Raw genomic sequence first — 25979 nt, 5'->3', positions numbered from 1 at the left:
TCCATCTATACGTGTGTATTACCCGTTGCAGTCTCTACGAAGCGCTAATCCCAGCTAATTTGACTTTCTCTTTGCGTGTTAGCTAGCCGTCGTCTAGAGTTTATGCAGTATCATTACGCCCAAGCCGAGGCGTTGGGGATGTGTTCCTCCTGTTGTGGTGAAGAAGATTTCTTCTTGGTGCTGGATTCGAGGATAGCGAAGCCGCCCATGACTAGCACCGACCCGACGATGCACTCCCACGAGAAGAGCGTGTGGTGCAGGACGGTGTCCATGATACCCGACAGCGGGATCGTCAGCATGCAGCCCACGCTGGTCTCCAAGGGGGACGTCCAGCAGATCGCGAGCGGCAGGAAGGCGCAGAAGACGACTGTGAGGAGGCCGCTGACAACCAGCAGGAGCACCCCCTCAACTGTTCCAGGGACAGCGAGCGACTCGTGCAGCCACGCGAACGGGCTCTCGGACAGCATGATAGTGCCCAGAATCCACGGCGGGAACGTGAACAAGCCGCACAACCCCGCCATCGTCAGCAGCGTCGACGTGTCGGTGATATCGTCGCCGACTGCAAGCCGCATCGCGACTTGGTACCCCGCGTAGAGCGCCGACGAGATGATCATGGAGACCCCCGCGATGATGGTCGAGGCCTCGATGGTGCCGAAGTCGCTGCCGTCCTGGAACATGACGACGAGCGAGACCCCAGCAAAGGCCGTGAAGACGCCCAGGATCTTGTTGAGGTTGAGGTGCTCGTTCAAGAGGCAGACGGACAAGCAGTAGACGAAGAGCGGCGATGAGTTGGAGATGGCGACCCCCGCAGCCACGCTCACGTCCGCAAGCGCGCCGTACCAGAAGAAGTCCGAGACGAGGTACAGGAAGCTCAGGCCGGCGGAGATTCGAGCGAGCTGGGGCAACGGAATCACGCAGCGGCGACTCAGCACTCCGACAATGTCATAGCCAGCGTAGCGGTCTTCCGGGCTCCCGTACAGTCTGTAGTACGCGAACACGAGCGGGAGGAGAAGGACCTATAAGGTGACGGATGAGAGTTTTGGTTATGATCCCAAACCAAGTGAAGCAAGTACGCACCGACGCCGCGTGGTTGAAGCATGCGAGGAAGAAGGGCTTGTTGAAGGAAGTCTGTACGGCAGACACAGCGGTGTGAGGCTCAACGGTCCTCAATACAGTCGAGACGTCGGTTGATCATTGTTATTACCTGAAGGGACTGCGAGGCTTCGGCTTGCAGGACCCAGGACCAAATGAGAGCTGGTCGATACAAGAGTTGAAGAGTGAGCTCCGTACACCTCATACATCTCACCATAGGTGTTGAGGTTGTCTAGTATCGTACCGAAGAGCGCCACAAAGCTTGCGTATCTGGCAGGTTGGGACCGCTCCTTCTTGAGGTCCACGTCCGGGTCGAGCAGCTTGGTGGTCTCCGTCGGAGCTGACCAGGCGGCAGCGGGCGCCACAACATTGGCTCGCGTCATCTCGGTCCGTCTCGAGGTGTTTCAATGAAGCGGCAAATACCAGAATGACGAAGTGTGCTTGCCATTGCAGGGAACGCTTCGGCGCGCCGACTCATGTCGGCCAGCGGGTTCGCGACAGCCCTTCAACGAGTAACGACCGGCGGAGAAGTATCCGCCGCCAGCCGCCACGTCGAACGCGTCGCGCGCGCAGCGCTCAATGGAGAGCTAGCTAGCTTGCTCGGGTGGTGCGCTGCTCATGCCACGCCTGGAAGCTGCTTGGGGTGCGTAGCACAAACAACTTCAACATGGAAGGTCGCGCAAGATACATGTAAGTTTCAATTAACTATTACGTTTTAGTTAGTTAGTTAGGTGGCTAGCTACACGACGTGCGAGGTCCCGGACGTGTTGCGCAGGCTTCCCTGGTACGGCTGGTATGTCTGCGGGGGCGCGCTGGGGGCCGCTGCTGGCGGCGTGGATGGATCGACGCGGTACTCCGGTCGGGCCGTAGTGGGGACGATATCGGAGATCTGGTAGTCGTGCTCACGCTGCTGGTACTGCGGCTGCACCATCGACGTGTCCGCGTAGCTCTGTGGCTGGGTCGTCCTCGCTGTGCTTTCGCTCGCGTTCTGCTGCGTGGGCTGCTGGTCCTGGAGGTCCTCCCATCGAACCTGGTTGGATGTCGGGTAGCGTTGCTGCCCGAACGGCTGCTGCTGAGGTTGGCACTCTGGCTGCTGCTGCTGCGGATACTGCGCCCGCATGGCAGGCGTGCCCATGTTGGTGTACTGCACTCTGGCCGGCGTCATGGCGCCGTGACGAGGCAGCACGTCCATCTCCTCCGAGCCGCGGCGGCCCAGCGTGTGGTAGTCGATGTCCTTGCCCGTGAAGCGGGTCTGGAGCACCATCGAGAGCCCAAACACAACCAAAGTACCAATGAAGTAGCCCCACCACGCGCCGGGGATGGAGTACTCGAGCTCGCCGCTCGAGTTGTACACTCGGAAGCGCTCCAGGTCGTTGAACGTCGGGTAGTTGCCGGCGAAGTAGCCGATGCCCCAGAAGAGCAGGAAGGCGCCAACCATGCTCGTGCCGGCGACCAGAGCCGGCTTCTGCAGCCAGAGCGCCGCAGCGCCGCCGACAACGGCGAAGACGGCGACCAGCACGATGAGCACCGTGGCCGGGTGAGACGGGGCCAACTTGTAGCCGAACGACGTATTGAGGAGGATGGCGAGCGCCGCGCCGCCCACCGCGCCGCCCATGAAGATGCCGGCCCAGTACAGGTACACGCAGACGTAGCCGACAATGATGCCGCCCACCACGAAGGCGATCCACGAGGCCGTGAGCACCCACGTCTCGTCCTTGAAGACCTTCTCGAAGATGACGGCGATGACCACGCCGCCGCCGAGGAAGCCCAGCGCGTACACGGTGGTCTGCCACAGTCGGTAGCCTGCTACTACCAGTAGGGCGCCCACCAGAAGAGCGCCGATGGCCAGCACGACGCCGTTGATGTCCATGCCATCGCTCGAGTCGAAGATCGTCTTGACTGTGGCGGTGGTGTCGCTGTCCGAGACGGCCGACACCAACTGCAGGCACAGCAGTGCAGCCAGCAGCAGCGACTGCAGCGACTGCAGCGCTTTAGCGTACGACATAGGATACGTGTGAGTTGAGACCGATCGGTGTGTGAGTGAGCTCCAGAGAGGAGATTGCAGAGTGAGCTCCTCTCATCGGCCAGCGGTGCCCATGTCTCGGTCATTTTTCAACATGTCCAACGGCGAACGTATTGCATGCAATACATGCACCGCTCGGTGCATGCCGATAGAGAAAATCCAGGGGGATCTGCTGCCAACTCTTGTGTACTTAAGTATTCCGGTGGACACCAGATAAACAAGCGCGAAAATAAACTCGCGTGGTGTCCACCGCGCGAGTTTATGCTTTTTCGAGCGTGCATACGTTTATATTTTCCTCTCATCACGAATACATATCCAGTCGCGTCGTGGCCTCTTGCCACACACACAGGCTGTCGCCCTACACGGCGGCGTTGCCCTTCTGCTTGGGCACGGCGTGGCTCTCGGTCTTGCCGCCGTGGTCGTAGCCGCGCGCCGTCTTCTTGATCTGCACGCTCATGCCCAGGAGGAAGAGCACGACCATGCCCGCCAGGTAGCCCCACCAGGCGTCCGGGATGTTGTAGACCCAGTCGCCGTTGTCGTTGCGCGCGCGGAACTGCTTGAGGTCGGCACCGTTCGGGTAGTCGCCCGCGAAGTAGCCGACGCCCCAGACGCAGACGGTGGCGCCCACGATGGCCGTGGTCGTGATGAGCACGGGCTTCTCGAGCTTGAGCGCCAGGAGGCCGCCGCAGATGCCCAGCACCACGGCCAGCACCACGAGGATCACGTCCGGGTTCTCCGGGTAGATCTTGGTGCCCACGGACGTGTTGATGGAGAAGGCGAGCATGACGCCGCCCGCGGCACCGGCCAGGAAGATGCTGGCGCTGTAGAGCATGAGCACCACGACGCCGGCGATGACGCCGCCCACGGCGAAGGCGATCCACGAGGCCGTGGGCATCCAGCTCATGCTCGCGAAGGCCGTCTCGACGATGCCCGCCACGAAGAGGCCGCCGATCATGAAGGCGCAGCAGAAGACGGTGGGCCGGAAGAGCCGGTAGCCGGCCAGGCACACGACGCCGCCGCCCAGGATGGCGATGGCCGCCAGCACGGCGGGGCCGACCTTGAGGTGCTTGGCCGAGCTCAGCAGCTGCGTCACGCCCTCCAAGGAGCTCGAGCTGTCGTCCGACGCCACGTCCGAGAAGCTGCCGCTAGCGCTGGAGCTGGAGCTGAGGCTGCCCACGACAGCCATGGCGCACAGCTGCAGCAGCGCGACGGCCAGCAGGTTCTTGAGCAGGTAGGCGCTTGTCATCGGAACTTCTGGCACTCGAAAGCGCGAATGGTGGAAAGGAAACCTGATTTGGATCGTCGTACTTAATAGAGGCGGCGCCGGCCAATCGCAGCGGAGCAGTATCACAATGGCACCGCGTTTCCTTCGCGACTTTGACCACCATGGTCAATAGGCTTGATCGCATAATGGCCATGGCCATCGTCGTCGTATGTACATATACAACATCGTACATGTACTTGGAGGCTACTATTGAGTTCCAGCTCCACGATGCCGATTTGGATGCGGTTTCTCGTAGCGCTGCGGTGCTTGCAACAAGGCTTGTTGGCTTGTTGAAGCCTGTCTGCAGATTCCGCAGTGGGATTGGCAGCACCAGCTCCGGAGCCGATGCCCCCCGGAGTGTGCACTGCCGGCGGCCGTGCCGCACATGTACTGTAACTGGTTGCTCTGATGATCAAGTTGGATCAACTTGCTCGTGCAATTGACTCCAGGTGCGATGCTTACAAAGAGATCGCGCGATGTATCTGTGTGCGGAATATGCGACTTGTGACGAAGTTGGAGACGCACTTGCATTCTTCGCACAGCGACCCGTTTACTCGTACGAAACTAATGGGGCGAAAGCATAACTACCCCCCCCCACCTCCCTTTTGTGAGCTAGCAGAGCTAGCTAATCGCTGGCTCCGCTGGTGGAGGCTCCAACATCACAGACAGTAAGGGAGACAGACGGCTACAAGACCTTCGCTGTGAAAATAATCGCCTAGATTGGTTGAAGTGGGCCAGAACTAGGAGAACACGCAGCAAAGTGCATTCTGGCCAAACACGCCGACTTGGCGCTGGTGGCGACGCTTTTTGTTCGACATCGCTTTGTGATCATCACTTTCTTGGGCGCTCGCCATTGTTGCTTATGTGCTGATGTCGTTCAGCTTCCGGTGGACACCAAAATCTGTAGCTACCCAGAAAGCAGCATCGTGGCACCACGAAGGCTGCGCATGGTCTCCGCACAATACGGACACATTACCGTCACATTTCTAGTGGAATGCCCCTGACAGTTGCAGCGCTCGCTCCTTCGCCTGCTCACTCACTCGCCTTCACGCGCCTCCAGCAGATCGTGCATACCATAGCGAGCCAGTAGATAAGATGGCGCCCATACATGCTGCTATTCCTTGACGCAGGCCACCGTGGCGTTTAGGTCAAGTTGGTGTCGTGCGAGGCAAACGGCGGTGTCGGCTTGCCCCACGCGCACCATGCGAAAATGCGTTAGTAAATTGGCAGCTATGCCACCTTCGCATGCTCGCACTCGCTGTTTCATTCTAGAAACGAATAATCTAGGATGATACAAATTCCCCCACATCTGATTTCCCAAAATAATTCTTTTTTTCGGGGTACAGTGTGCCGTACTGGTGCGGTTATCTTGATAAAATGCATCGCTCAGTATGATAGGTGAATTCATCCAGATTTCGCTGGCTGCCTGTACGTCCATTTGTCTTGCTCGAAAACGGTCCTCCTTCGCGGGGGTACACGGTGTTTGAGGTGTATATGAGGGGTGTACGAGGCGACCTCCAAACGTCGAAATCAAGCGGTATGGCTGTGTGTAAGCCGCTTTTAGGCTGAAATGCTGTAAGGCTGTGTGGGTGATTTCTGTAAGGCTTTGAATTTGAATTTGAATTTGTTGCGGTTTAGTCGGCTATTTCAAATACCCTATTTGCATCCGATGCTGCGCGCTGCTGCAGTTTCGCCAACGGGCCCCGGACCCTAAAGTCCAATATCGGTCATAGCCCATTTTTTCCTGATAAGTTTGCAGCTAGGGGTGTAGCCTACGCCGCAGGAGGGACTTGCGCGGCCTCCAATGCGCTAGGAATTTCCCAGTGGGAAGCGCGTGGCTTGAACCACGACTCACCCTTTCAAATATACTTGGATACATCAATCTATATTAAGGGGTATAAATAGACGGCAGTATCATAAGTTGCTTCGAGCTGAAAAAAGCGGGCCAAAACGGGGAATCGCGGCGTTGCACGACGTGCGGGGTTTGCGGAGCCAGTTGAGCCAGAATGGCGGCCAGGGGCAGGTGACGACGCACCCGTTTGGTGCGGCCGCCTTTGCGTATGGCCGAGACTCGGCCCTGTGTGGTTTCTGCCATTCTGGGCCGCGTCTGGCCGCGCCTTCCCCGCCCACTCGCCCGCACACATCGCAAGCCGCCCCCAAGACACTCAAGACGCTGAAGCCTCGAGACCCCGACCATGCAGCTGAAGGTGAAGGAGACGACGCCGGCCGCCAAGTGCGTGCGGTGGTCCACCGTGACCGTGTACGAGTTCGGTGTGGCGCTGGGCGGCAGCGCCGTGCCCCGCCGCGGGGGGCCGTCCATCGGGCTGGCGCGCACGCCGCAGCAGGTGTGGAGCGCCTCGCTGGACAAGGTGCGGCGCTGCGGGGACTTGGACCTCGCGCGGCCCGGCGCCGAAGCTGAAGCTGCAGTGGATGACGCCGAGATGAAGGAGGAGGTGGATTTAGTCGCCGCGGACCGCAAGGAGAGGCGCAAGCGCCGCGTGCAGCGCGCTCGGCGAGTGCGCTGGCTCAAGCCGCTGGAGCGCATCACGATGCTGACCAAGGCCGGCTGCAGCGAGGAGCGCATCTACCGCATGATGATGGAGAGCTCGGACATCGCCATGTCCAGGAGGCTCTGCGTCTCGATGCAGCGCCAGGTGGCCGCGTGAAGAGCCCGCGGAATCAAGCGCCTCGGCGGTGGTAGTGTTACCCCGCCGAGCCACGAGGACCAAGTTGCTGCGGAGCTGCTGGCTGTTGACGCAGTGCGCCCCCAATAGACCACAAGCGAGTAGACTATGACAATGAACGACGACTATTTACTGTGTACCAACCAAGGTGCCTAGCCAACATCGTGCGTGGTAGCTGTCACTCGGAGGTCAGCCTAGGAACAAGCTGCAGCTTGCGCTGGTGTTGCTGTGGAAGCCCTTAATCCGTCATTTACGATTGCTGAGCGAGATCCGACCGAGGGAACGCCTCCAAAGCAAGCCGAACTGATCGGCAACCCGAGCAAAAGCTGCCCGCATTCATTGCGTCATAAATTAAAGTTGTTCGTACGACCTTCTCCTCTGCTTCTCCACCCTGCTGCAGCTCTGCGTCTTCAGCGGACGATGGAGCGACTCATGCCGCCGCACACTCGAGCGAGGCCACACGCAGACACAGGCGCCGCGACTGGGCAATGCTGGACGACTCCATGAGCATGCGGTAGATGCGCTCCTCGCTGTAGCCAGCCTTCTCCAGCATCGTCACGCGCTCCAGCGGCTTGAGCCAGCGCACGCGCCTGCGGTGTCTCCGAGCGGCGGTCGATGCCGGCGCACTCCCCGCCTTGCCTTCTTGCACCTCCAGAGCCGCGTTCTCGGTCGCCAGCTCGCTCTGCGCCGCGTCCACCGACGTGCTCCACACGCAGCGAGGCGTCTTGGCCAGCCCCACGGCGGGCCCGCCGCGACGAGGCACGGCGCTGCCGCCGATGCCCACGCCGAACTCGTACACCGTGACGGTGGACCAGCGCACGCTCTTCTTGCTCATGTTCGTCTGCGTCTGTGGGGAAGCGGGGAATGGGCGGCCGGCGGCGCTTGCGGCTCGGTGGCGGCTCCATGCGGAACCGGTCGGGGCCAGCGAGCGGCCCGCGTCCGTCCCGCCCGCCGCCACTCGCTCGCCACTACCCCCGGGCCAAGCTGCTGGCGGATCTGGTGGATCTGCTCCGCCCGAGGAAGCATACAAACGCCAAGTGGTTCGTCCACCCGAAGCCTTCAAGGTCGTCCGCCCGTCCGCCCGCCAGCGGACGTATCGCGTAATCCCAAAATCTGGATACCGGTGCAGAGCTGGGCCAGTCTCGAGCCGAGGTTGCCGAGGGCAGCAAGATGTGCGCAGCGCTCCAGCACCTGCAAGCCCTGCAGCAGCGGCCTTGGCTGCGAGGACAATGGCAACTTGAACGCTACAACCAAGAGCGTCACCTCCGAGGTGCTGGCCCCGCCCGCATTGCTGCGGCTCGCCTGCTCGCTCATCCCGTGAGATCACATCTGCAGCGTGATGCCGGTTCCCCACAGCTGGCGTCGCGCTCGAAAGCGGGGCGGACGACGTCTTCTGGCCGGCTGGTGTCAAATGGCTCGATGTGCATAGAGGCGCGGGGCCAACTCGCTCGCTTGCTGGCAGCGACTGCCGCAGGAAGCCAAGCAGAGCTGCCCAACGCTCCAGAGCCTAGCGGTAGACCAAACTCCAGCCACCTCTCTCTATGGGGCCATCGCGTTGAGCGCAGCCACCAATGCTGGTTGTCGTCTGCAGATAAAGTCCGTAACGTTAGTGTCCAGAAATCGCTTTAACGACTTTCTGGTCTCTAACTCGACTGAAGCACCGTCCTCTCCCCGGCTATAGCGGCCCGCGACCCGAAATTAGAACCCCCTCACCTACTTCAAGCCTGAAATGAAACGCGGCGATACTAAAACGCAGTGGGGCTTTACGAGAAGCGTCCTCGACGCTGCTTGCTCGAAGATCCGCCCGCAAAAGGCAAGCGCCGACAGTGTCGGCCCAACACTGCAAGTGCACCCCAGCGTATTCTTGGCTGCGACTCAACCGACGAGAGGTAGAGTGCTGGGCGGCCCACGGATTGAATAAGGCGACTAAGGTCCCTGGATACTGAGACTGTCCGGTGGTGGCAGCGACGCTGGCTGGCTGCATGGGCCCATTGGCTTCAAGTGTGTCGCAGTGGCGAGATGGCAGGCAGAGCAAAGCAAGATTCATGGCATAGGCACTCACTCACTACACGGTCGGAACGGTTCATGCATGTGGCTCGTATTGTAGCGATATCCTATAATAAAGGTCAAATAACTTAAGCTCTACGATCAGCGCCACCACGACGGTTTCGACCGGCGCCTTGACGGTGACGCGCTGTATGTGCACAACGAAACACAGATCGCCTCTCTTGTGGTCGCACTGCGCTGGGTTGGCTTGCTTCGGCTGCTTGATTTACACGTAGTTGACCGGGATCATGCGCGGTCGGTCGAGGACTGCAGAAAAGCAGGGGCGGGGGGACTCCAGCTTGCGCTGCTGCTTCTTGGCCGCCTTCCGCTCGGCGATGTTCTCCACGAGCGTCCTCCGGCGCGAACAGTTGATGATGTTGGCCTCCCGCGAGAAGCGCAGGATCATTCCCTCGCTCACGCCCGCGCTCTGCAGCAGCCGCACGCGCTCCTCGGGCGTGAAGCGGTGCACGCCCTCGACGCACTCGGCCATCTCGCCCACTTTGGTCGTCCACGTGAACTCAGGCTTGTCGCTCAGGCCGATGGAGGGGCCGCCCTTGCCGGGCACCGAGCTGCCGCCCAGCCCCACGCCGAACTCGTGGACGGTGATGGTGGACCAGCGCAAGCGCTTCCGCGTCTTCTTGGGGGAAACCTCGCAGTCGATGGCGACGGATGAGCTGCGCTGGCGCTTCTTGCGCCGCTCGGGTGAGGCAGGCGCAGCAGCCGGAGCCGTGGAAGTGGAAATGGTGGTGGGCCCACCAGTGGAGGAGCTCTTGGGCGTCAGGAGCTGCTGAGTGGAGACGTTGTCGTCGCCCGCGTAGGCGTCTGTTGCGTCCTTGGGGGCCATGGCTCGCGGTTGAAGGCAGTGGAGGTGAAGGTGGTGGGGTGCGAGCTGTGGGCTGTGATGTGCTGCTCGCTTGCTCGGTCGGTGGTCGGTCCGCGCTTCGGGTTGTGCTGCTGTTTTGACTCTGGTTTGTTTTTGGGATGTGACCCCCGCATGTATCTGGTGCAGTGGACGGCGCCGCGCCGTCTGACGCGCCGTCCACCGACAGCCGTCCCCCGAGCGTACCCGCCACCGACCGGGGTTATCTTGCACCGCTCGCGCCACCGACCAGTGCAAAGTGGGACTCGACCGGCACTCGCACTGCAACGAAGCCAAGAGCGCCGCTGGGCCCCGCACTGCGCCAGCAGCACGAACCGTGCTGCCTCTATGAAGGGGAGCTAGCTGTAAGTACATGCACCGGGTTGAACAGAGGTGTTGTGCTGGCAGCGCGCCAGCGTTGACGTGCTTGGGCTGCGAGTTTCTCAGATGGGTACAGTGTACCGGTTCAAGTTCGCTGGTCGTTCGTTTCTTTGTGAAGCCAGGGCTGCCATCAAGGGAGTGCAGTGACCTTCATCCTTGTCGTCGCCTCAGGGCTCGAAGAGTACTGTTGCCGGCATGCGCGCACCCGTCCACTGGATTGACTGGCCGCCGAGTTGTCGAGCCGAACTGTCTTTTCGAGGTCCGATCGTGAGATCGGTGCACCAGGCAGCAGCAATGTTCGCCAAGCACGACACTCGCCTTTCGGGCGGTTACTTACACACCGGCACGCGAGCTTGGCCCAATATCGTCCGCCACACTGAACGCTGCACCGCAACGTGCATGTACAGTGTACATTGTACACTGAGTGGATCCGCGTTACTGCTCTCTAGTGTCGTCTTAGTCTCTGCGCGTGGGGCTGTCGATGGCTGCACCCATCCGCAGCGGATATTTCCACTTTGCAGCGAGCCAGAGCGACTCGTGCGGGGCCAGATAGTTTTCCGACACCCGACAATGCCGTCGCACATCGCGCTGCGGTTGTCTGTCATCGGCACTAATGAAATGCTGGCAAACACTTCTGATCCACATGATGTGGTTGTCGATCGCAAAGTATCCAACCTTCAATTCTTACCATCGACGCTATATCCATGGATGAAATGCACACCCTAGGCTCTCTAAGTGCGTCGATACCGTCTCCTACGCGGGCCCCAGCAGCGACGCGTTCAAATCCTCCTTGCGCAGATCAACGGGGCGGTCTTTCAGCTTCACGTACCACTTAAAGTAGATAAGAGGCATCGTGACGACCAAGATGGCCGCAAGCACGAGGCTCTGCGTCCATGCTTTGGCCACGACGCTCACTGCGAGAATGTACAGCGCTAATTGCGCGATGACGATCAGCCCCGTGCACGCCAAGTCGGTATGATTCTCCGAGTCGATCTCGGAGATAGTCTCGTGCGTGAAGCAAATGTGCTTGATCTTGTGCCAGGCACCCGGCGGCCGAGCGAAGCGATAGAAGCGTCGCAGCACCTTATCAGGATCGGGTCGAGTCAGGAGGCAAACGACAATTGAGATGACGCCCGAGATCGACGACGTGATCACGAAAGCCTGGAACTCCTCCAGCAACGGTGCGAAGCTGTAGAATACAATACGTCGTAGTAGCAGCACAAACGTTAGTTGGTTGTTTAGTGACCGAGTTATACCATATACCATTGCACAAACTTACATGAACACGGCGATAGCCGCGATATACCCCGACCCAATTCCGAGCAGGCAGCTGTACGCGTTGAAGCGCGACCAATACCAGGAAAAGAAGAATGGCCAAATGAGCCCGCCAGCCATAGCGATGGTCATGAAGCCCCAAATGCGGTTGATCGTGCTCACGTCCAGCGAAAGGAAGAGCCCAGCCAGCATCACAAAAGCAGACGACAGCCGCGCGTGCCACAACAATTGCCGCTCGGACGCCTTTGGGTTGATAAGCGCCTGGTAGATATCCACTGTCCAGTACGACGACGAGCTGTTGATGGTGGTGTCGAAGGTAGTTAGCGCTGCTGCTAGCAGCGAGGCCAACACGAATCCCTTCGCACCGACGGGCAGCACCTTGTTGATCACTATCGGCACGACGCGCTCCGGATCCACAACCACACCAGCATGCTGCATCGAATAGTGGATGCCCATGACAGCAATGCCACCGCTGAAGGCCCAGCGCAGACTCAGGAATACCATGGCCAAAAAAGTCTGCGACCGCACTTCACGCTCTGACTTGGTCGCGAGCACAGTCTGAAGGCCAGAACCGCCGGGCCCCGACGCCGACCGCATCATTTGCAACAATGAGTACGAGGCCAGGATGAGTCCGAACGAGTTGTACATGGAGTAGGACGCCTCATCAGGCAAGCCCAGCGAACTCGGTGGAACAGCAGAAACCCAGGCGCTTCGTGTAGTGTTCATCTCAATGTAGTCTGGTTCGCCGCGCACCGACTTTCCGGGTAGGAACACTGAGAACTTGTCTGGAAGCTGCACCATGAAGCCCATTACTGCGACGATAATGAACGACGTGAAAATGAACAGGCTCTGGTACACATCAGTGTACACGACGGTGGAGTAACCAGACGCGATAGTGTACAGCATCGCTACTGCCATCAACAAGGCCGCCGCCCAGAACTCCGAGGGTAACCCACCCCATTCTGGCAACTTGACAAACTCTGTGGAAAACTTTCCTGTGACCACCGCACACCAAAACAAAGTTCCACAACAGTTTAATGGCTCAATATGATCGACAATAAACACTGAACCTTGCAGAGCTTACCACCACCTACGGCGAAGTACGTGGTCGCGAGCACGCCACTTGTCAAGGACGTGATAGCGATTGTAGTCCGCAGCAGCACCGCGTCAAGTCGAGTCCCGAACCGGAATTTGATCCTAAGCACCACAAGCATCTCACAAAAGTCAAGAGTGCACTTCCTCCTTTACCCTAAACCAGGCTTATTCACACGCACCACTCCCCCCTTGTCTTGACGGGGCAGCGCCGCGATAGTTTGCCCGTATAGGCTAGCTGGAAGGCCAGGAAGAGGCACAGACCGCCGCGGATCTCGATGTACATGCCCTTGACGCCCAGCGCGTAGACCAGCGCCGTGTTGATCATAGTCCCCGATATGTCGATGTACGAGCTCACATCGGCCACTGCCAGTGCGTACCATGGGATACGGCGTCCCCCGAGATAATATTCCTCCAGGACGTGGTCATTCTTGGCTGGCTTGTGGTTGTGAGAGGCGTCGAGGCGCTTGGGGTCCCGCGCCCCGGCGTCCATTAGCGCCTGGTGGTGCAGACGCGTCAGTCGCAGCCGCTCGCGCTCGCGCTGCTCCTTGAAGGTGAAGAAGAGTCCCACGAGCAGCACGGAGGCCAGGTAGGATACGCAGAGCGCCAGGTCCAGCGTGCTGAGCTCCACCACGGGACCCATGGCGACTCCCGGGATCTCCATGGCGATGGATGAATCAGGGTTACACACGATGTAACCGGATTACCCTGTGAGGTTACAGATGGCGTCTCGAATTGATTGCTTCAAAATGTTGTTTACGCCGGCGAAATGCTTAGTCCGAAAACGACCTTGAAGTTGCGCTTGAAGTTGAGTGACACATTTTTCATCACATTTTTCGCTCAAACCGGCTTAGCAATTGCATAAACAACTGCATCTGTGAGGCTAGAAAACAAGCTATGTAAATTCATATTCACAGCGACGCTGTTCAGTGACGGCGATTTTTGCTTTTCTTTCTTGCGGGACTCAGTATATCGGCACGTCCGTACTAATGATCGTCGTCTACCGCCGACTTAATTGCTGTGGCTGTATATTACATTGCAAGCTCCTAGTCTCGTGTGTGAAGGCCCACACACCCTCGTGACCGCGGGCAAAGTATCCCCTTTTCGCCTGCTTGCCGCCTATATTCGACAGCGCTGCTCTCATCGCCCACGGACACCAACGTGGCAATTTCTACCCCCTCTAGAGAGACGAACGGGTGGGCAGCACGCGGTTTGGGATCTCATGTTGAGGGCGTGTGCTGCTTAGGGTCCATGACTGTGAACGGCGGGCTGCAGTCAACAAGACGAACGAAAACAGCAATATTATGGTATTTGTCGACTGGAGGCGCAGGTGCTTTCTCAATACTGGAGTAGGTCCTTTCCGGGGGCACCCGGTGATGTGGTGCCTAAGCCTTGATATATATCCAGGATATTATGCAGGGCAACGGGGTGGAAAGTAGCATTTACGCTAACCGCTATTTCATGATGTGTAGTGATACACTTAAAGTAAGAGATCCACCCCTGCAGCGACTGCCCTCCCATATGCCTGAGCATCGCGTTGATAGTCCGGGATGAACTTGTGGAGAACAATGATCCCACAAACTTGGTGCTTCCACGAGATTGGGCCAACCGGTTCTTAGCATGAATATGACGGGCTGTTGTTGAAGTCGAAGTCAACCCCGTTGACAGCGGTTCGGGCGCCAATGAAGCCGCGTATGCTTGGAAACACCCGCGCTTGATCGCATGGCGAATGTGCTGCAAGCTGGATACGACCGATGAGGATGTTGCTGCGTGGCGCTGTAACTTTTGGAGCGTACCCCCTGGGGTACACAAGGGGTACGCTTGCGAACAGCTACGATACTCTGCGACGTGTGCAATGCTAGTGTTTGTAAGTGGACGGGAACCCACTGAAGTTGCAAGGCAGAACAAAGACGACAGTCCGGCAGGAATTTTGCGCGGCCGAAGTGATCCGGGCTGCAGCCGTGCTTAATATTCCGTCCTCTGCCGTTGCTGCGCCGAGCTGTCCGCGTCTGCATTGGCCATATCTGCATGGTAGGAGCGAGCTGCCGGAGGTGCTAGACGAATGCAATAGTAAGCGGCGACTAAGCTGGTGCAGTGTGGCCAAGGTGACTGCGCCCATCGCAAGCAAGCAACCGCCATGTGGGCGGAACACAGCGGGGAAACGCTTGAAGTCGTTTCGGAGGATAGAGCGCGAGGAAGCGAGTGAGCGAGTGAGGAGCATGCCTGTACTCACGCCAAAAGGCAGATAACTGCGTAGCTCGAGGCATTGGAGCTCTGAAGATCAGTCCGCGATTGTTGCGCCTCTGACCCTATCCAGGGCTGCGAAAATGAGCCGCAAAGCTTCAAGTGTGGTCCACACCGCGTACGTCACCTCAGCGTGTCATCGTCCGCAGCGACGGCGATGGTCATGGCGGCGCTACGAGCGGGCGAAAGTCCCCGGTCGCGTCTGCTTCGTTCGGCGCGAGCGGACACCAATTGGCCGATGCATCGTGCCGTTGCACTTGCGCTCATCGCTGCTACTTGGTACTTTCGTCCGAATGGTTAAACGCAGGATCCGATGCGCCGAGGCGAGGAAGGCGCCCGGGGATCGGAAGGGCTGGGGCTGCAAGTGAATGGTACTAGTACCGCTTCTCAGCCTCCGGCCGCGTCGGGGAGACCACCAGTTCCATGGAGGCCAGCGAGTGACTGCTGCGAGTCCCCACTGGTCTCTGTTTTCTGTAGTCCTCTAGCTCTAAAGTGGGTTTCTCTTGATTCCTTGGCAGTATGATAGTCTGTGCCTTCAGCAGGGCTGCATCAGCATAGTCCGTCGCTCGCCAATGGAGAGCTGTCCTCATTCCGATCTGCTCGTTGCACTGAGCTTATCGACGATCGGTAATAATTGGGATGACACATCGATTGAAGCTCAACGTGCAGGCTGGTGAACCTTTCCCCGTGCAGCCAACCTCCACGCGTTTGACGCCTACGAGGCATTTCCTTCGCGAAAGCACGGCAGCAAATAAGCTCCTCAAGTTTGTTGCATTGATCAATTGAATAAAAATGTGGTGGCGCGTGTGCGCCTTGGTGCCTGTGCACTTCGTTCGTACACGGGGAGCTGCTCGGACAACTGGGAACTCACTTGCTGCTGTGCTCCCCGTCGTCGTACCCTGGTTGCTCGACTTCCCCTCGTTACTTGCTAGTGTTTCTCTACTGACAGTGCTCCCGCCGTCGTAGCTTCTCCGTTCGTATACATCTCATCTCGAATAACTTAAAGCCAATCGCCCCGGCCGGGGCGTCAAAACGTGCCGGCAAAGGTAGGCGAGCCAGAACCCGACCAGTCCTGCTCGCAGCCCGCGCAGCTACACGTAGTTGACCGGGATCATGCGCGGCCGCCGCAAATAGACGGCGCACGGGCGCTCCAGCATGCCTGCCTGGCCTGCGCTGCGCTTGCGGAGCGGCTCCTGGCACTCGTGTTGCTCCTCCTCCTCCTCCTCTTCCTCCTCGTCCAGCTCGCTTTCGTCCCAGCTCATCTTCGACCGACGACGCGAACCCAGGATGATGTTGGTCTCCCGTGCGTGGCGCGTGATGATGCCGTCCGGGATGCCGGCGGCCTGCAGCAGGCGGATGCGCTGGTTGGGCGAGAAGCGATGCACGCCCTCCACGCACTCGGCCATCTCGCCCACGCGGGTCGTCCACGTGAACTCGGGCGTATCCGCGAGGCCGATGGACGGGCCGCCCTTGTTGGACACGGCGCTGCCGCCCAGCCCGACGCCGAACTCGTGCACGGTGATGGTGGACCACGTCACGCTCTTCTTGGGCTTCGCGGTCGGGGAACCGCTGGCGCTGCGGCTGCTGCCATTGTTGCTGCCATTGTTGCTGCCCTCCGGCTGCTCATCGGTGGTGGGCTCCTTGGCCATCGCAAGGTCGACAGCGCAACTCAGTGCGGCGCTCGGTGAGGCACCGGCACCGGCATGGTGGTCATGTGCTGCAGTGGCGTGTTGCTGCTGCTGCTGCTGCTGGCTGGGGCTGCCAGCTCGAGGCGCGCAGCTCGGAGATCGCATTGCTTCGTGCTGGGAGATGCCGCGGCTGTCGACGGGTGCAAGACACTTGCGCTGCTGCTGGCGGGATGGCGGAATGGGGCGACTGTCGTTGGGTTTGCGTAGATGTGGACCCGGGCTCCGCTGGTCCGCTCGAGCCGGGACTCGCGTCCGCCACATGCGCGAGGTTTTAGCGGACGAAGCAAGGTTTTATCGAAAGGTCGCGTCGCCGCCGCGCAGTTGTCGCCGTGGACGAATTTCAGCGATCAGCCGGTACAGTGTACCGCCCTCGCGTGACTGTCGCACAGACGCCGCGAATCAAAGCGCGTGTGCGAGCGAGCGAGCAAGCAGCTCCTTGGCCGTGGCGAGCATCGCTGCTTGGTACGCCGGAGTGGGCCATCCCTGCCAACGACGAGCGCGCAGCTCCATGGTGCGGCTCCTCTCCACCGACACGCTCGCTCGCGCGTTGACTTGACTCGCTGGAATCAGCTGCTGATCCATGCGACTTGCGAGCTCGTTAGTCAGCGAAACCTGCCATCCTCGATGTGTAACTGTTATTCTGCCTGCCAGACCTGATAGTCCGCCGATGGCTACAGCGCTACCGCCACCGGACGCCACTTAAGAGACGGAGCGATGACGCGCTGCATTGACGGCGACGCCAGTATGCTCGGAGTCGGGCGGCGCCGCCCTCATTGCGCCAAGCCGGGTGAAGGCAAGCTTAGCTTGCCTTGATCTCCCAGGCCACAGCAGAATTGCCTGCCCCTGCGCATCTGCTTTGCGCGCTCGCCCGGGTCAACTCGTTCAACTCGTGCCGAAAAGGTACCACGCACGCTGTCGCTAATTCAGCGCGAGCCTGTCTTATTCGAGGGCTATCCCCCGGCACATCAAATCTCGCAGGCGCGTCCACTGGGCGGACGGCTCGCTGCACCGAACAGCGCGACCACGTGATGGCCCTCGCTATCGGCTTTGCGCGACTTCTGCTCGAAGTGGGACCTCCTAAAAAAAGGAGTGATGGTCGCCGAGGTTTCCGCTCCGAATAGAGAGCCCTCTCATTCCGCATTTTGCGAGCTCGCGAGTGCGCCATGCCGACGCAGCGCTACATCGCGCTGCAGATGCTGCAGGACCGCGCGCTCTGGGAGCTCCGGGAAACTTCCACCACCCGCTTGCGCGCTTCCTGCGCCGGGCGTGGGGACGCCCGCGCTGCTGGTGCCCCCGACGCTATCCGGTGCCGACCCCGGCGCCGAGAGCGCGGCCCATCAGATGGGCGGACCCCGCGACGATAACTCTTCCGACCAAGCGCTGCCGACGCCACGGCCGTCCGAGAGGAAACATATTAGACCACCACCGTCATCTGCACGAGCAGATCGCATAACGTCTGCGCTCTGGTCGGGCCTTTCAACGCCATCAAACCCCATCGTGGAAGTTGCTGAAGAACTTGCTCTTACAGGATGAACCCATGTACACGTAGGTAGATTCCGTGTTGTTGTTACTTATCTGTCTATGTCCATGCCATCCTTGTAGCTCTGGAACGCCCCGCGGATGAGCTCGAGCTGCTCGGCAAGTTGCACCTCCTCCCTCTCCGCTGCATTCGAGCAGCTATGGGCTCTCGAGTGCGCAACTTTCAGCGGGGAAGGTGTGGAAGGTATTAATGACTTGGAGTGCGGTGCCGATGGCCACGTGGGCGATTCCATGGTGACATGAGGCTTCTCGATGGACCATTTGCCTGGCTGTTGGAGCTTCTTGCTGTTGGAGATTGCCGTGGTACGTCCCGTATTGAGTGAATTCTGCTGTGAGCTCCTGCTGCAGGTCGAGATGCACTGTTCCAGCAGAGCCGGGAAGAGCTGAAGCAGACGCAGAACGTCACCGTTCTGGACTTCCGCGTCGAACTGGTTGAGGAGGTCCTGCAGACTGCGGTCCGTTGCAGCAGTGGGGCGTAAGAAGGCGGTGTACTGCTTGACCAGGCCGAGGAACCGACTTGAAAAGGCTGCGCTCTGCACCTCGAGCGCTTTTAGCTTTTCTGCTTGCTCTCGATGTGAGTTTTTCATGTGTGCAAGCTGAGTGTTCAACTGCAAGGAAAGCAACAACGCTCGTCACTTACTGCACGGAAGATGGAGCAAGTCTTCGTACGAACCTGCTGGTTGCACTCGTTCTGCTGCTCAGCAAAAGTGGCTGCGCTTTCGAGCGCACGCTCCAACTCTTCGGAATAATTTCGCTGCTCATTCATCGTCTCTCGCTGATCTTCAAGCTGCCGTGTAAGCCGCTTATTTGCCGCGACTTGAACGGAGCACTCATTCTCCACTGCTACTAGCCGGTTGTTCTCAGCCGATAGATCGCGTAGCAAAGTCTCTCTAGCTTCTAGAACCTTTGCTTGGTCGGCAACTTGCTGTTCTAGTGCATTGAAGGCTTCACACTCTGCCTCAGCACGATGAAGTTGCCCCTCCAGAGTCTCTACCTGCATCGCGAATGCGTTGACTTCCAGTGTCCGCTGCTCAGACAAACACTATCTCGTTAGTGGACATACACAATGGTCCGTCGTTCGTGGGGGGGTTCGTATCTTACCTCGGTCAGTTGTTGCCGGCAGTCACAAATTTCCTGGTGGCGTTTTTCCATTTCGTCTTGGCACATTTGTGCCGTCAAGTCCAGTGTCGAGCAAGCTTCAACCAGATTAGTGCGCTCCCTTGACCAAGATGCCAGTGCTCGGCTCACTTCGGTTTGCACTCGTTCCGTGACTGCAGCTATTCGATCGACCATCTCGGGGAACGAGGGGCACAGCGGAGTGCATTGGGATGGACCATTACTCGTGGTGAGCGTATCCAAAGCTTGGCAACATACACGCAGGTCTCGGATCACAGCTTGATCAAGTAGAAATGAATGCTCGTCCGAGTCAGAGCTGTTCTCATCCATCTCAGCCGCGTCTTGTGATTCTGTCTCCGCTGATTTGTTCAGCATCATTTGCAGCGCGGTCGATAAGGCGGCCTCCAACTCGGCAACAGCTTCCTCCACCTGATTACACCTCGTCTCCTTTGCTGCGATCTGTTGCTGCTGCTCGTTGCTCTCTTGGATTTCGCTCTGCAAACTTTGCTGCACCTCCGCAAGGGTGCTCTCCAAGCGAGCTTTCTCTTGCTGTAAGGCAGTAAATTGAGATTGTACCTGTTGTTCACGCTGCTCCGCTTCACTGATTTTCGAGCGCAGAGCTGCTAACTGTTCGCCCGATGAGCGCGAGGCGTCATCTGCTTGAGTTTTCGCTGACTCCTGCTTCTCTTTGCAAGACTGTAACTCCACCTTCAGATGCTCCACTTTGTCGCGCGACTTCTTCACCTTATTCACGTACTTGTCCACCGACGCAAGCAGCTCTTCTTGGAGCGCGTTCAGTTCATCCAGATGCGCTTGTTTCTTCGTGCACTCGTCCTGCAGTGTCACTATGTGGCGCTGTCCTTCCTCAAACTTCATTGTCATTGACTTCAACTGCTCTTGGAGAGCACTAACGGTTCGCGTGGCGTCTTCGAGCTTGGCGTCTGTCAAGTTTTGAGCTTTCATAGCTGCCGCTAGTCGGCTCTGCAGAGCTTCCTCTGTACGCTGCGCGTCTGTCGAAGCGCCTTGAAGCCAACTGAGGTGACTCTCTCGTTGCTTGAGCTCCTCTTGCAATTCGTTAATCCTAGCGTACAGCGCAGACTCCTGCTCTTGGAAGCGCTGAGCCATCTCTTCTTGCTGCTTGTGGACGGAAGCAAGCAGGCTCTTGGTGTCGAAGTGGTGCTGTGTCTCCTGTTCAAGCTGCTCCTGGATAGTCGAAAGCGCGTTATTCTTCTGCTCGACATCTCTCTCCTGCTCGTAGATGGTATGCCGCAGCTCGGCAAGTACAATAAGCAGCTCCTCGTGACCTGTGACTTCGAAGTCCGTGGCTTTGAGATGCACAGCTTCTTCAAGGACGCGAATGTACGCTCGCTGCTCGCTCAATACAGCCTCCAGATCGGTTGATGCGTCAATGTCGTCGTCTCGTTGGTTCGTGACTCCGTCAGCGGGGAAAAACTTCTCCATCCTATCATTCTGAAACACTTGCAGCTCCACCAACGCCTTCTCAATACGCTTAGCAGCAAGCTCATACTTCTTCTTCTCACGGTCGGCCTCTTTGATCTTGCACTCCAACTCTCCTCGCTTTTGTCCGAGCGATGCGCCAGTGGAGGGCGTTCCGATCATCATTTGGGCGGCACGCTTCTGCTGCTCCAGCGCCAGTGCTCGTGAATTGGTAGGCGTCTTCGAACTGCCGTCGATTGACTTCCTTCGCTGTGCCCGAAGCTGCTCCAACTGTCGCTTTTGATCTCGAATCTGCTGCTTGTAGTCGTCGATCTGCAGATTCTGCTTCTCGAGCTCCTCATATACATGAGTCAACTCCATCGCCTGCTGTCGCAGCTTCTTGGACAAGGTGTCGATGGGGTGTACACTCGGAGTCGGTTTGTCCATGCTTTGGTTCCCTGGCTGCTCGTCATTACTCGACTTGACCGATTGCTTTGACTTCACAATGCCTCCATTCTTCGCTGAAGTCTGCGCATTTCCTACATGTTGCGCTGCTACTGGGTTTCTGGCTGTCATCGGACGGCGTATGGTACTGCTCGGATAATGAGACGAAGGTGGAGGTGGAGGTGGTGGTGGAGACAGAGCTTGGTTCCGTTCGGTCGAGCCGCGGCGCGTAGTTACAAACCCGTAGTCAGACTCTCCACTGGAGAAGTCTTCGTCGTCTTCAGGCCGCATGGAGCGTTCAAGTGGACTTTCAGTCGAGAACGTCGGCGTACTTGGAGGTCGCAGCATTTGGGCACTGAAAGCGCCTCGAGGGGGGATTTGCGTCCGACCCCCGTGCTTCATCACTCGTTTCCCGTCTTCAACTGACATGGGCGGCGATGGCTGGCGCAGCCCATGCGCTTTCTTCATCGCTAACAACGGTTCGTTTCGCCACTTGTTGGTTCATCCTTTTGAGATGTTGGAACGGACGCGACGGCCGTTTTCGACCATTGACGGCGGATCTTTTTGGTGCTGCGACCATGGACGCATCGAGGGAGCAGCGAAGCTGGTCAGCTACTCAAGTGCGTGCAACTGCAGCCACAGGTCTCGCTTCTTCTCATCTTCAGCCATTCGCCCGTCTTCTCTACAACGATCCAAAGGCTCATGGGGGACGAGTGAGCGGCGGTAAGAGAGCCCGAACCATTTTGGTGGAGAGTCGAGATGAGGTTGTCTGCAGCCGACAACGAGAGCGCAACGGGAAATACACCGCAACGTTGGCTTCTCCGCAGTCGGGGGCAAGTGGAGAGGTGTTCAATATCCACTCGGTGGTGGACTGGGTCGAGCTCCAGCTGTGGAATCGCTTCGGCAATGGCTTCGACGTGTTCTTGGGCAAGGCGTCGGTGTCTCTGCATCAGCTTCAGCAGCAATGCTGCGAAGCTGCGGCAACTGCTGGTACGACGCAAACCTCGGTGACAACGGGGAAGTTGTGGTTCCCTCTAGAAATTTCAGAGACGAACGGGCTGGCGTCACACGTGAGTCTTCAGGTTGAATGCACCTTCACCTCGAATCCGAAAGTGCTTCGCATTCGTGAAGAGATCCAGCAGCGGCGGAGGCGGAGAGCACGCAAATCGAAGAATGATGGAGAGGAGGAGGACTCTAACAGCGGTGAGAATGTCGGCGAGGACGCCCCCGCCAGCATCGCTGACCCGGCGTTTGCGTTCACACAGCCATTCCACCCTGTTGAGTGGTCGATCGTTGCGTCCACCAGCATTCGGCATCTCTTCTTTCATGTAAGCGAGCACCGTTGTGTACTGCTAGGTATAGTTTTATCTTACAGGTTGTGTATGCTAGTCGGATGTTGAGCGCTTGGCGGATTTTCGCGAGTTCGTCCTGTACGGCGACCTCGACCAGGAGATGGACGAGGACGAAGGTCTGCAGATTGACGACGACCATCTTACAGCATTCAAGGTGTGCCAGTTCTCAGCTCAGTACCTTGACCACTGCGTGGAAACTTTGTCCCAACGCCTCGAAGGCTACAGCGATGACTATCGTGTTCTGGGCGATACACGATCACGCTTGACGAGAACCAACAGATCTCTAGTACGTGTTGAGTTCTTAAAACTGACCGTTGTTGTTCAGATTTTACCTTATGCGAATTGTATGTGCAGAGAGCTCAGCGAAAACGTTTGCAAAAGGAACACGACGACCTAGAGCTACTAATCTCAACGTACCAGCGCGTGTTGGAAAAGAATGGAGACGCGGCCTTGATACAAACGCAGCAGAAGGAGCCCGGTTCACCGGTTCGATGTAACCCTGCGGTCCCTGAATCTGCGCCAAATAGTCCTCCAACTTCTCCAACACCATCGCTCTCTTCAAAGAAGCCGGTGTTTCTCAAAACGTGGGAAGAACGTGAGCGCGAGCGTCGACTGGAGAAAGAGGTATCCAAAGCTCAGCGCATCGAGGAGGAAAAGCAGCGTCTGCTCCAGCGCGTGATAGAACGACAACAGCAAGAGGACTACGAAGCTCTCATATCAAAGTTCACCGAAAGCCGAAAGCAGCGCGCAGCACGAAGGATCCAGACGTTCGTTCGCAGCATCAGGAGCGCTCTGCAAGCCAAACGCCTTGAGACTGAAAACCGAGCAGCTTCACTTGTGCAAGCCTCGTGGAAACGATTCGTGCACGTGAGGGATTATCCACGTCGGCTTGAAGAACGAAGGGAGGATATTGAAATGCAACAAATGGCTCAAAGCGAGGAGGAGCTGAGGCAGTGGCTAGCTGACTTGGAGCAGAAACGGCGTGAAGAAGCCATTGCACGCGCCATGTCGCCTCCAGAGTCCATCCGGAGCAACGAACCGGAAGATGCCATTGACGATACGCCGTCGCCGTCTGCATCACCTTCAAAGCAGGTGGTTGATGCTCTCGTAACAACATGGCGCAAGCTGCATCGAGTGTTCGTGATCGCTCACAGAACGAAGGGAACGGACTATCGCGACCTCTTCTCCGAAATCGACCTCCGCAAAGACGACGTCCTCGATCGCGCTGAGCTGAGACTTGGTGCCAGAAGTTTTGGCGTGCGGCTCGACCGAAAGATCACGCGAGCGTACGTAAATGTCTGTCGTATTGTAGGAATCGGGAGTTGGATAGGCTAACGAACGTCTCTTGTCTGCAGCTTGATCACCTTGATTCGCACAAAATGCGGGGCACCCTCCAAGCCGCTTCTCGTGACGTTTGAACAGTTCATGCAAGGATTCGAGTTGGTTCAAACGGAGGCAGAGCAGACCGATACCCAGTTACTCCCTGACGCAAGACTTGAAGACGCCGTAGATGCTAGCGCCGCAGAAGGCAAAGCCGTCAATGCTGTTACTGAACCGCCAGTTGATGATTCTCCCGGTACACAGGAAGACCAAGCTACCGACGAAGAAGCCTTGGTTGTGGCTGTCCGGGCGTTTAGAGCGGCGGTATACGACTCGGCGACGGCGTTCTTGGCGACATTAGGCAAACCCTCAAGCGACTATCGCGCGTTCCGAGAGGCGTTGGCACAGATATTCGCTGAATTTGACGCGAACAGGAACGGCCAACTCGAGGTGATCGAGCTTGTGGCCTGCATGGCGTCCTTCAACCTGCGTCTAAGCGACGATAATGTCTCTTTGCTACGGGAGCTGTTTATCGGAGACCGCGAACATGGCACGGTCGGAGTCGCTGAGTTCATCTCTTTTATACTCGCACACTCGCCTTCATCTTCCGACGAAGACGAACTTGGGCTCCTAGGACATCGGCTCAGAGAAGCGATCATGACTCGTGTCACCCAAGCTCAAGCCCAGAGTGACAGTGTTGAAGACGCAGTGCGCCTCGTGTTTGCAGCTGCCTACAAACGCAAAGGCCAACAGTCTTGCGCCATTCGTGATTTCGTGCGTGTTTTCAATCGACTTCGTCTAGGCGCCACACCTGCTCAAGTTGCTCGTCTTGTGGTTCGACTGGATCGTGACGGTGATGGCTCCATCTCGTTCGAAGAGTTGCTGGTTTGGTTGCGACTACGCTCCAAAGCCTCACTCGACACAGACGTAGGTCTGGACTCGGGAAGCGTACCTGCTTCACAGGCTACACTTCAGCTTGCAACGAAAAAGGCAGCGGCTTTACGACTTTTTCTTGAGAAACTTGTGTCAGGAGGAGAAATTTCGCCGACGAAACCTGACAGCAAGACGGCCAGATTAGCCGCTTTGTTCCACCAGATTGACACCAACAATAGCGGCAAAATCAACCAAGAAGAGCTGCAAGTGTTCCTCGAAAGCCAGGACCTATCTTCTGTCGTTGGGGAAGAAAGCTTGGCTGGGTTGTGCGGTCTTTCAAAGTCAGCACAGCCTCCAGCGGCCTTGGTTGCGCAGGAAATGATGAATCTCCTGGGCATGAACGCTAACGGTATCACGACACTAAAAGAGTGGCTGGCGTTTGCTCAGTACGAAAGCACACACGAAGGAGATGATCCTGTGGTTATCGAAGCTCTTCGTAGAGCCCTCAAGGAATCAGAGAATAATGATCCTGAGCACCTGGTATGGTGGTTCAATGCTCTGCCAGGAGCAATTCAAGCTCCCATAACTCGGCAAGGCGAACCCGCACAGGTAAAGGTTCGAGTGGCCGAGTTCAAAACCACATTGCGCGCAAAACTTAATGGTGCTCGATCCATTCCGCTGCACGTAATCGACCGAGTCGTGGTGAGTCTGGATAAAGACAGTAGCGGGTGGATCACGACAAGTGAGCTGTGTTTGTGGGCGTACCCGCCTCGAGACATCGAGGAAATCCTTCGGCTCATCATCACAAGCTGGCAGATCGAACGCTCTCAAGTTTCCAGTCGCACTGAGTTTGCAGCAAATCTGTACTCGCGCTTTGACGTCGATGGCAACGGGAGCCTTGCTGTGCGAGAAATTTTGTCGGGGCTTGCTGTGTTCGGCGTGGACTTGACAGAGTACGAGGCGCGAGTACTGTTGATTGCCTTTGATATCGATGGCGACGGCTGCTGGAGCAAATCTGAGTTCCTCGCATTCGTGGATAAACTTTTCCCAGCTGAAGCGTTTGCTAAGGAACCAACAGCCCAACCGACTATAAGCCCCGACGAGCGCGCGGTGGTGGCTGAAGCCGAGCCATCCGTGCAAATACCCACGCATGATGATGGCAGCAATGGGAGCGATGGGAGCGCATACAGCGATGACGACTTGCTTCTCCAGTCAGGATCATCCAACGCGCTGTCATCACCAGCATATTC

General features: G+C 57.9%; 12 protein-coding genes across 12 annotated transcripts; 3 read left to right on the top strand and 9 right to left on the bottom strand.

Moving 5' to 3' along the window:
* Positions 1–113: 113 nt before the first annotated feature.
* PHYSODRAFT_490632 (hypothetical protein) lies at positions 114–1297 on the bottom strand (the record flags this gene model as incomplete). Its single annotated transcript, XM_009526553.1, has 3 exons — positions 114–1016; positions 1078–1128; positions 1205–1297. The coding sequence occupies 3 exons, from the start codon at positions 1295–1297 to the stop codon at positions 114–116; spliced, it is 1047 nt and encodes a 348-aa protein (XP_009524848.1).
* A 600-nt stretch (positions 1298–1897) lies between these two features.
* Positions 1898–3061, bottom strand: PHYSODRAFT_435288 (hypothetical protein; the record flags this gene model as incomplete). The annotated part of the gene is made up of 1 exon (XM_009526552.1): positions 1898–3061. A coding segment is annotated over one exon (1164 nt), but the record flags the coding sequence as incomplete, so codon positions are not given.
* A 324-nt stretch (positions 3062–3385) lies between these two features.
* On the bottom strand, positions 3386–4349 carry PHYSODRAFT_542855 (hypothetical protein). The gene has a single exon (XM_009526551.1). The coding sequence runs from the start codon at positions 4299–4301 to the stop codon at positions 3474–3476; it is 828 nt and encodes a 275-aa protein (XP_009524846.1). The 5' UTR covers positions 4302–4349; the 3' UTR covers positions 3386–3473.
* A 2225-nt stretch (positions 4350–6574) lies between these two features.
* PHYSODRAFT_557879 (hypothetical protein) lies at positions 6575–7204 on the top strand (the record flags this gene model as incomplete). Its single annotated transcript, XM_009526550.1, has 1 exon — positions 6575–7204. The coding sequence occupies one exon, from the start codon at positions 6575–6577 to the stop codon at positions 7043–7045; it is 471 nt and encodes a 156-aa protein (XP_009524845.1). The 3' UTR covers positions 7046–7204.
* A 289-nt stretch (positions 7205–7493) lies between these two features.
* Positions 7494–7898, bottom strand: PHYSODRAFT_496665 (hypothetical protein; the record flags this gene model as incomplete). Its single annotated transcript, XM_009526549.1, has 1 exon — positions 7494–7898. The coding sequence occupies one exon, from the start codon at positions 7896–7898 to the stop codon at positions 7494–7496; it is 405 nt and encodes a 134-aa protein (XP_009524844.1).
* A 1437-nt stretch (positions 7899–9335) lies between these two features.
* PHYSODRAFT_492676 (hypothetical protein) lies at positions 9336–9953 on the bottom strand (the record flags this gene model as incomplete). Its single annotated transcript, XM_009526548.1, has 1 exon — positions 9336–9953. The coding sequence occupies one exon, from the start codon at positions 9951–9953 to the stop codon at positions 9336–9338; it is 618 nt and encodes a 205-aa protein (XP_009524843.1).
* Positions 9954–10997: 1044 nt separating this feature from the next.
* Positions 10998–12272, bottom strand: PHYSODRAFT_542849 (hypothetical protein; the record flags this gene model as incomplete). The annotated part of the gene is made up of 2 exons (XM_009526547.1): positions 10998–11538; positions 11629–12272. The coding sequence occupies 2 exons, from the start codon at positions 12270–12272 to the stop codon at positions 11103–11105; spliced, it is 1080 nt and encodes a 359-aa protein (XP_009524842.1). The 3' UTR covers positions 10998–11102.
* Positions 12273–12452: 180 nt separating this feature from the next.
* Positions 12453–13359, bottom strand: PHYSODRAFT_390941 (hypothetical protein; the record flags this gene model as incomplete). Its single annotated transcript, XM_009526546.1, has 3 exons — positions 12453–12619; positions 12709–12821; positions 12893–13359. Coding segments are annotated over 3 exons (747 nt in total), but the record flags the coding sequence as incomplete, so codon positions are not given.
* Positions 13360–16051: 2692 nt separating this feature from the next.
* PHYSODRAFT_557873 (hypothetical protein) lies at positions 16052–16812 on the bottom strand (the record flags this gene model as incomplete). Its single annotated transcript, XM_009526545.1, has 1 exon — positions 16052–16812. The coding sequence occupies exon 1, from the start codon at positions 16751–16753 to the stop codon at positions 16052–16054; it is 702 nt and encodes a 233-aa protein (XP_009524840.1). The 5' UTR covers positions 16754–16812.
* A 550-nt stretch (positions 16813–17362) lies between these two features.
* PHYSODRAFT_329980 (hypothetical protein) lies at positions 17363–18012 on the top strand (the record flags this gene model as incomplete). Its single annotated transcript, XM_009526544.1, has 4 exons — positions 17363–17401; positions 17470–17548; positions 17627–17715; positions 17806–18012. The coding sequence occupies 4 exons, from the start codon at positions 17363–17365 to the stop codon at positions 18010–18012; spliced, it is 414 nt and encodes a 137-aa protein (XP_009524839.1).
* A 207-nt stretch (positions 18013–18219) lies between these two features.
* PHYSODRAFT_489436 (hypothetical protein) lies at positions 18220–21187 on the bottom strand (the record flags this gene model as incomplete). The annotated part of the gene is made up of 4 exons (XM_009526543.1): positions 18220–18795; positions 18861–19214; positions 19289–19383; positions 19558–21187. 4 exons carry the CDS (start codon positions 21185–21187, stop codon positions 18220–18222), a joined length of 2655 nt encoding a protein of 884 aa, XP_009524838.1.
* Positions 21188–21894: 707 nt separating this feature from the next.
* On the top strand, positions 21895–25803 carry PHYSODRAFT_389108 (hypothetical protein; the record flags this gene model as incomplete). The annotated part of the gene is made up of 3 exons (XM_009526542.1): positions 21895–22122; positions 22891–23822; positions 23892–25803. Coding segments are annotated over 3 exons (3072 nt in total), but the record flags the coding sequence as incomplete, so codon positions are not given.
* Between the last annotated feature and the right edge of the window lie 176 nt (positions 25804–25979).

This window comes from Phytophthora sojae (genome assembly GCF_000149755.1).
Source record: "Phytophthora sojae unplaced genomic scaffold PHYSOscaffold_3, whole genome shotgun sequence".
NCBI lineage: Eukaryota > Oomycota > Peronosporomycetes > Peronosporales > Peronosporaceae > Phytophthora > Phytophthora sojae.
This window is presented reverse-complemented; position numbering and strand designations above follow the sequence as displayed.

What these genes read in the sequence shown, in the direction of transcription:
- PHYSODRAFT_542855 (XM_009526551.1), bottom strand. Translation starts at nt 4,301, where the DNA reads ATGGCTGTCGTGGGCAGCCTCAGCTCCAGCTCCAGCGCTAGCGGCAGC.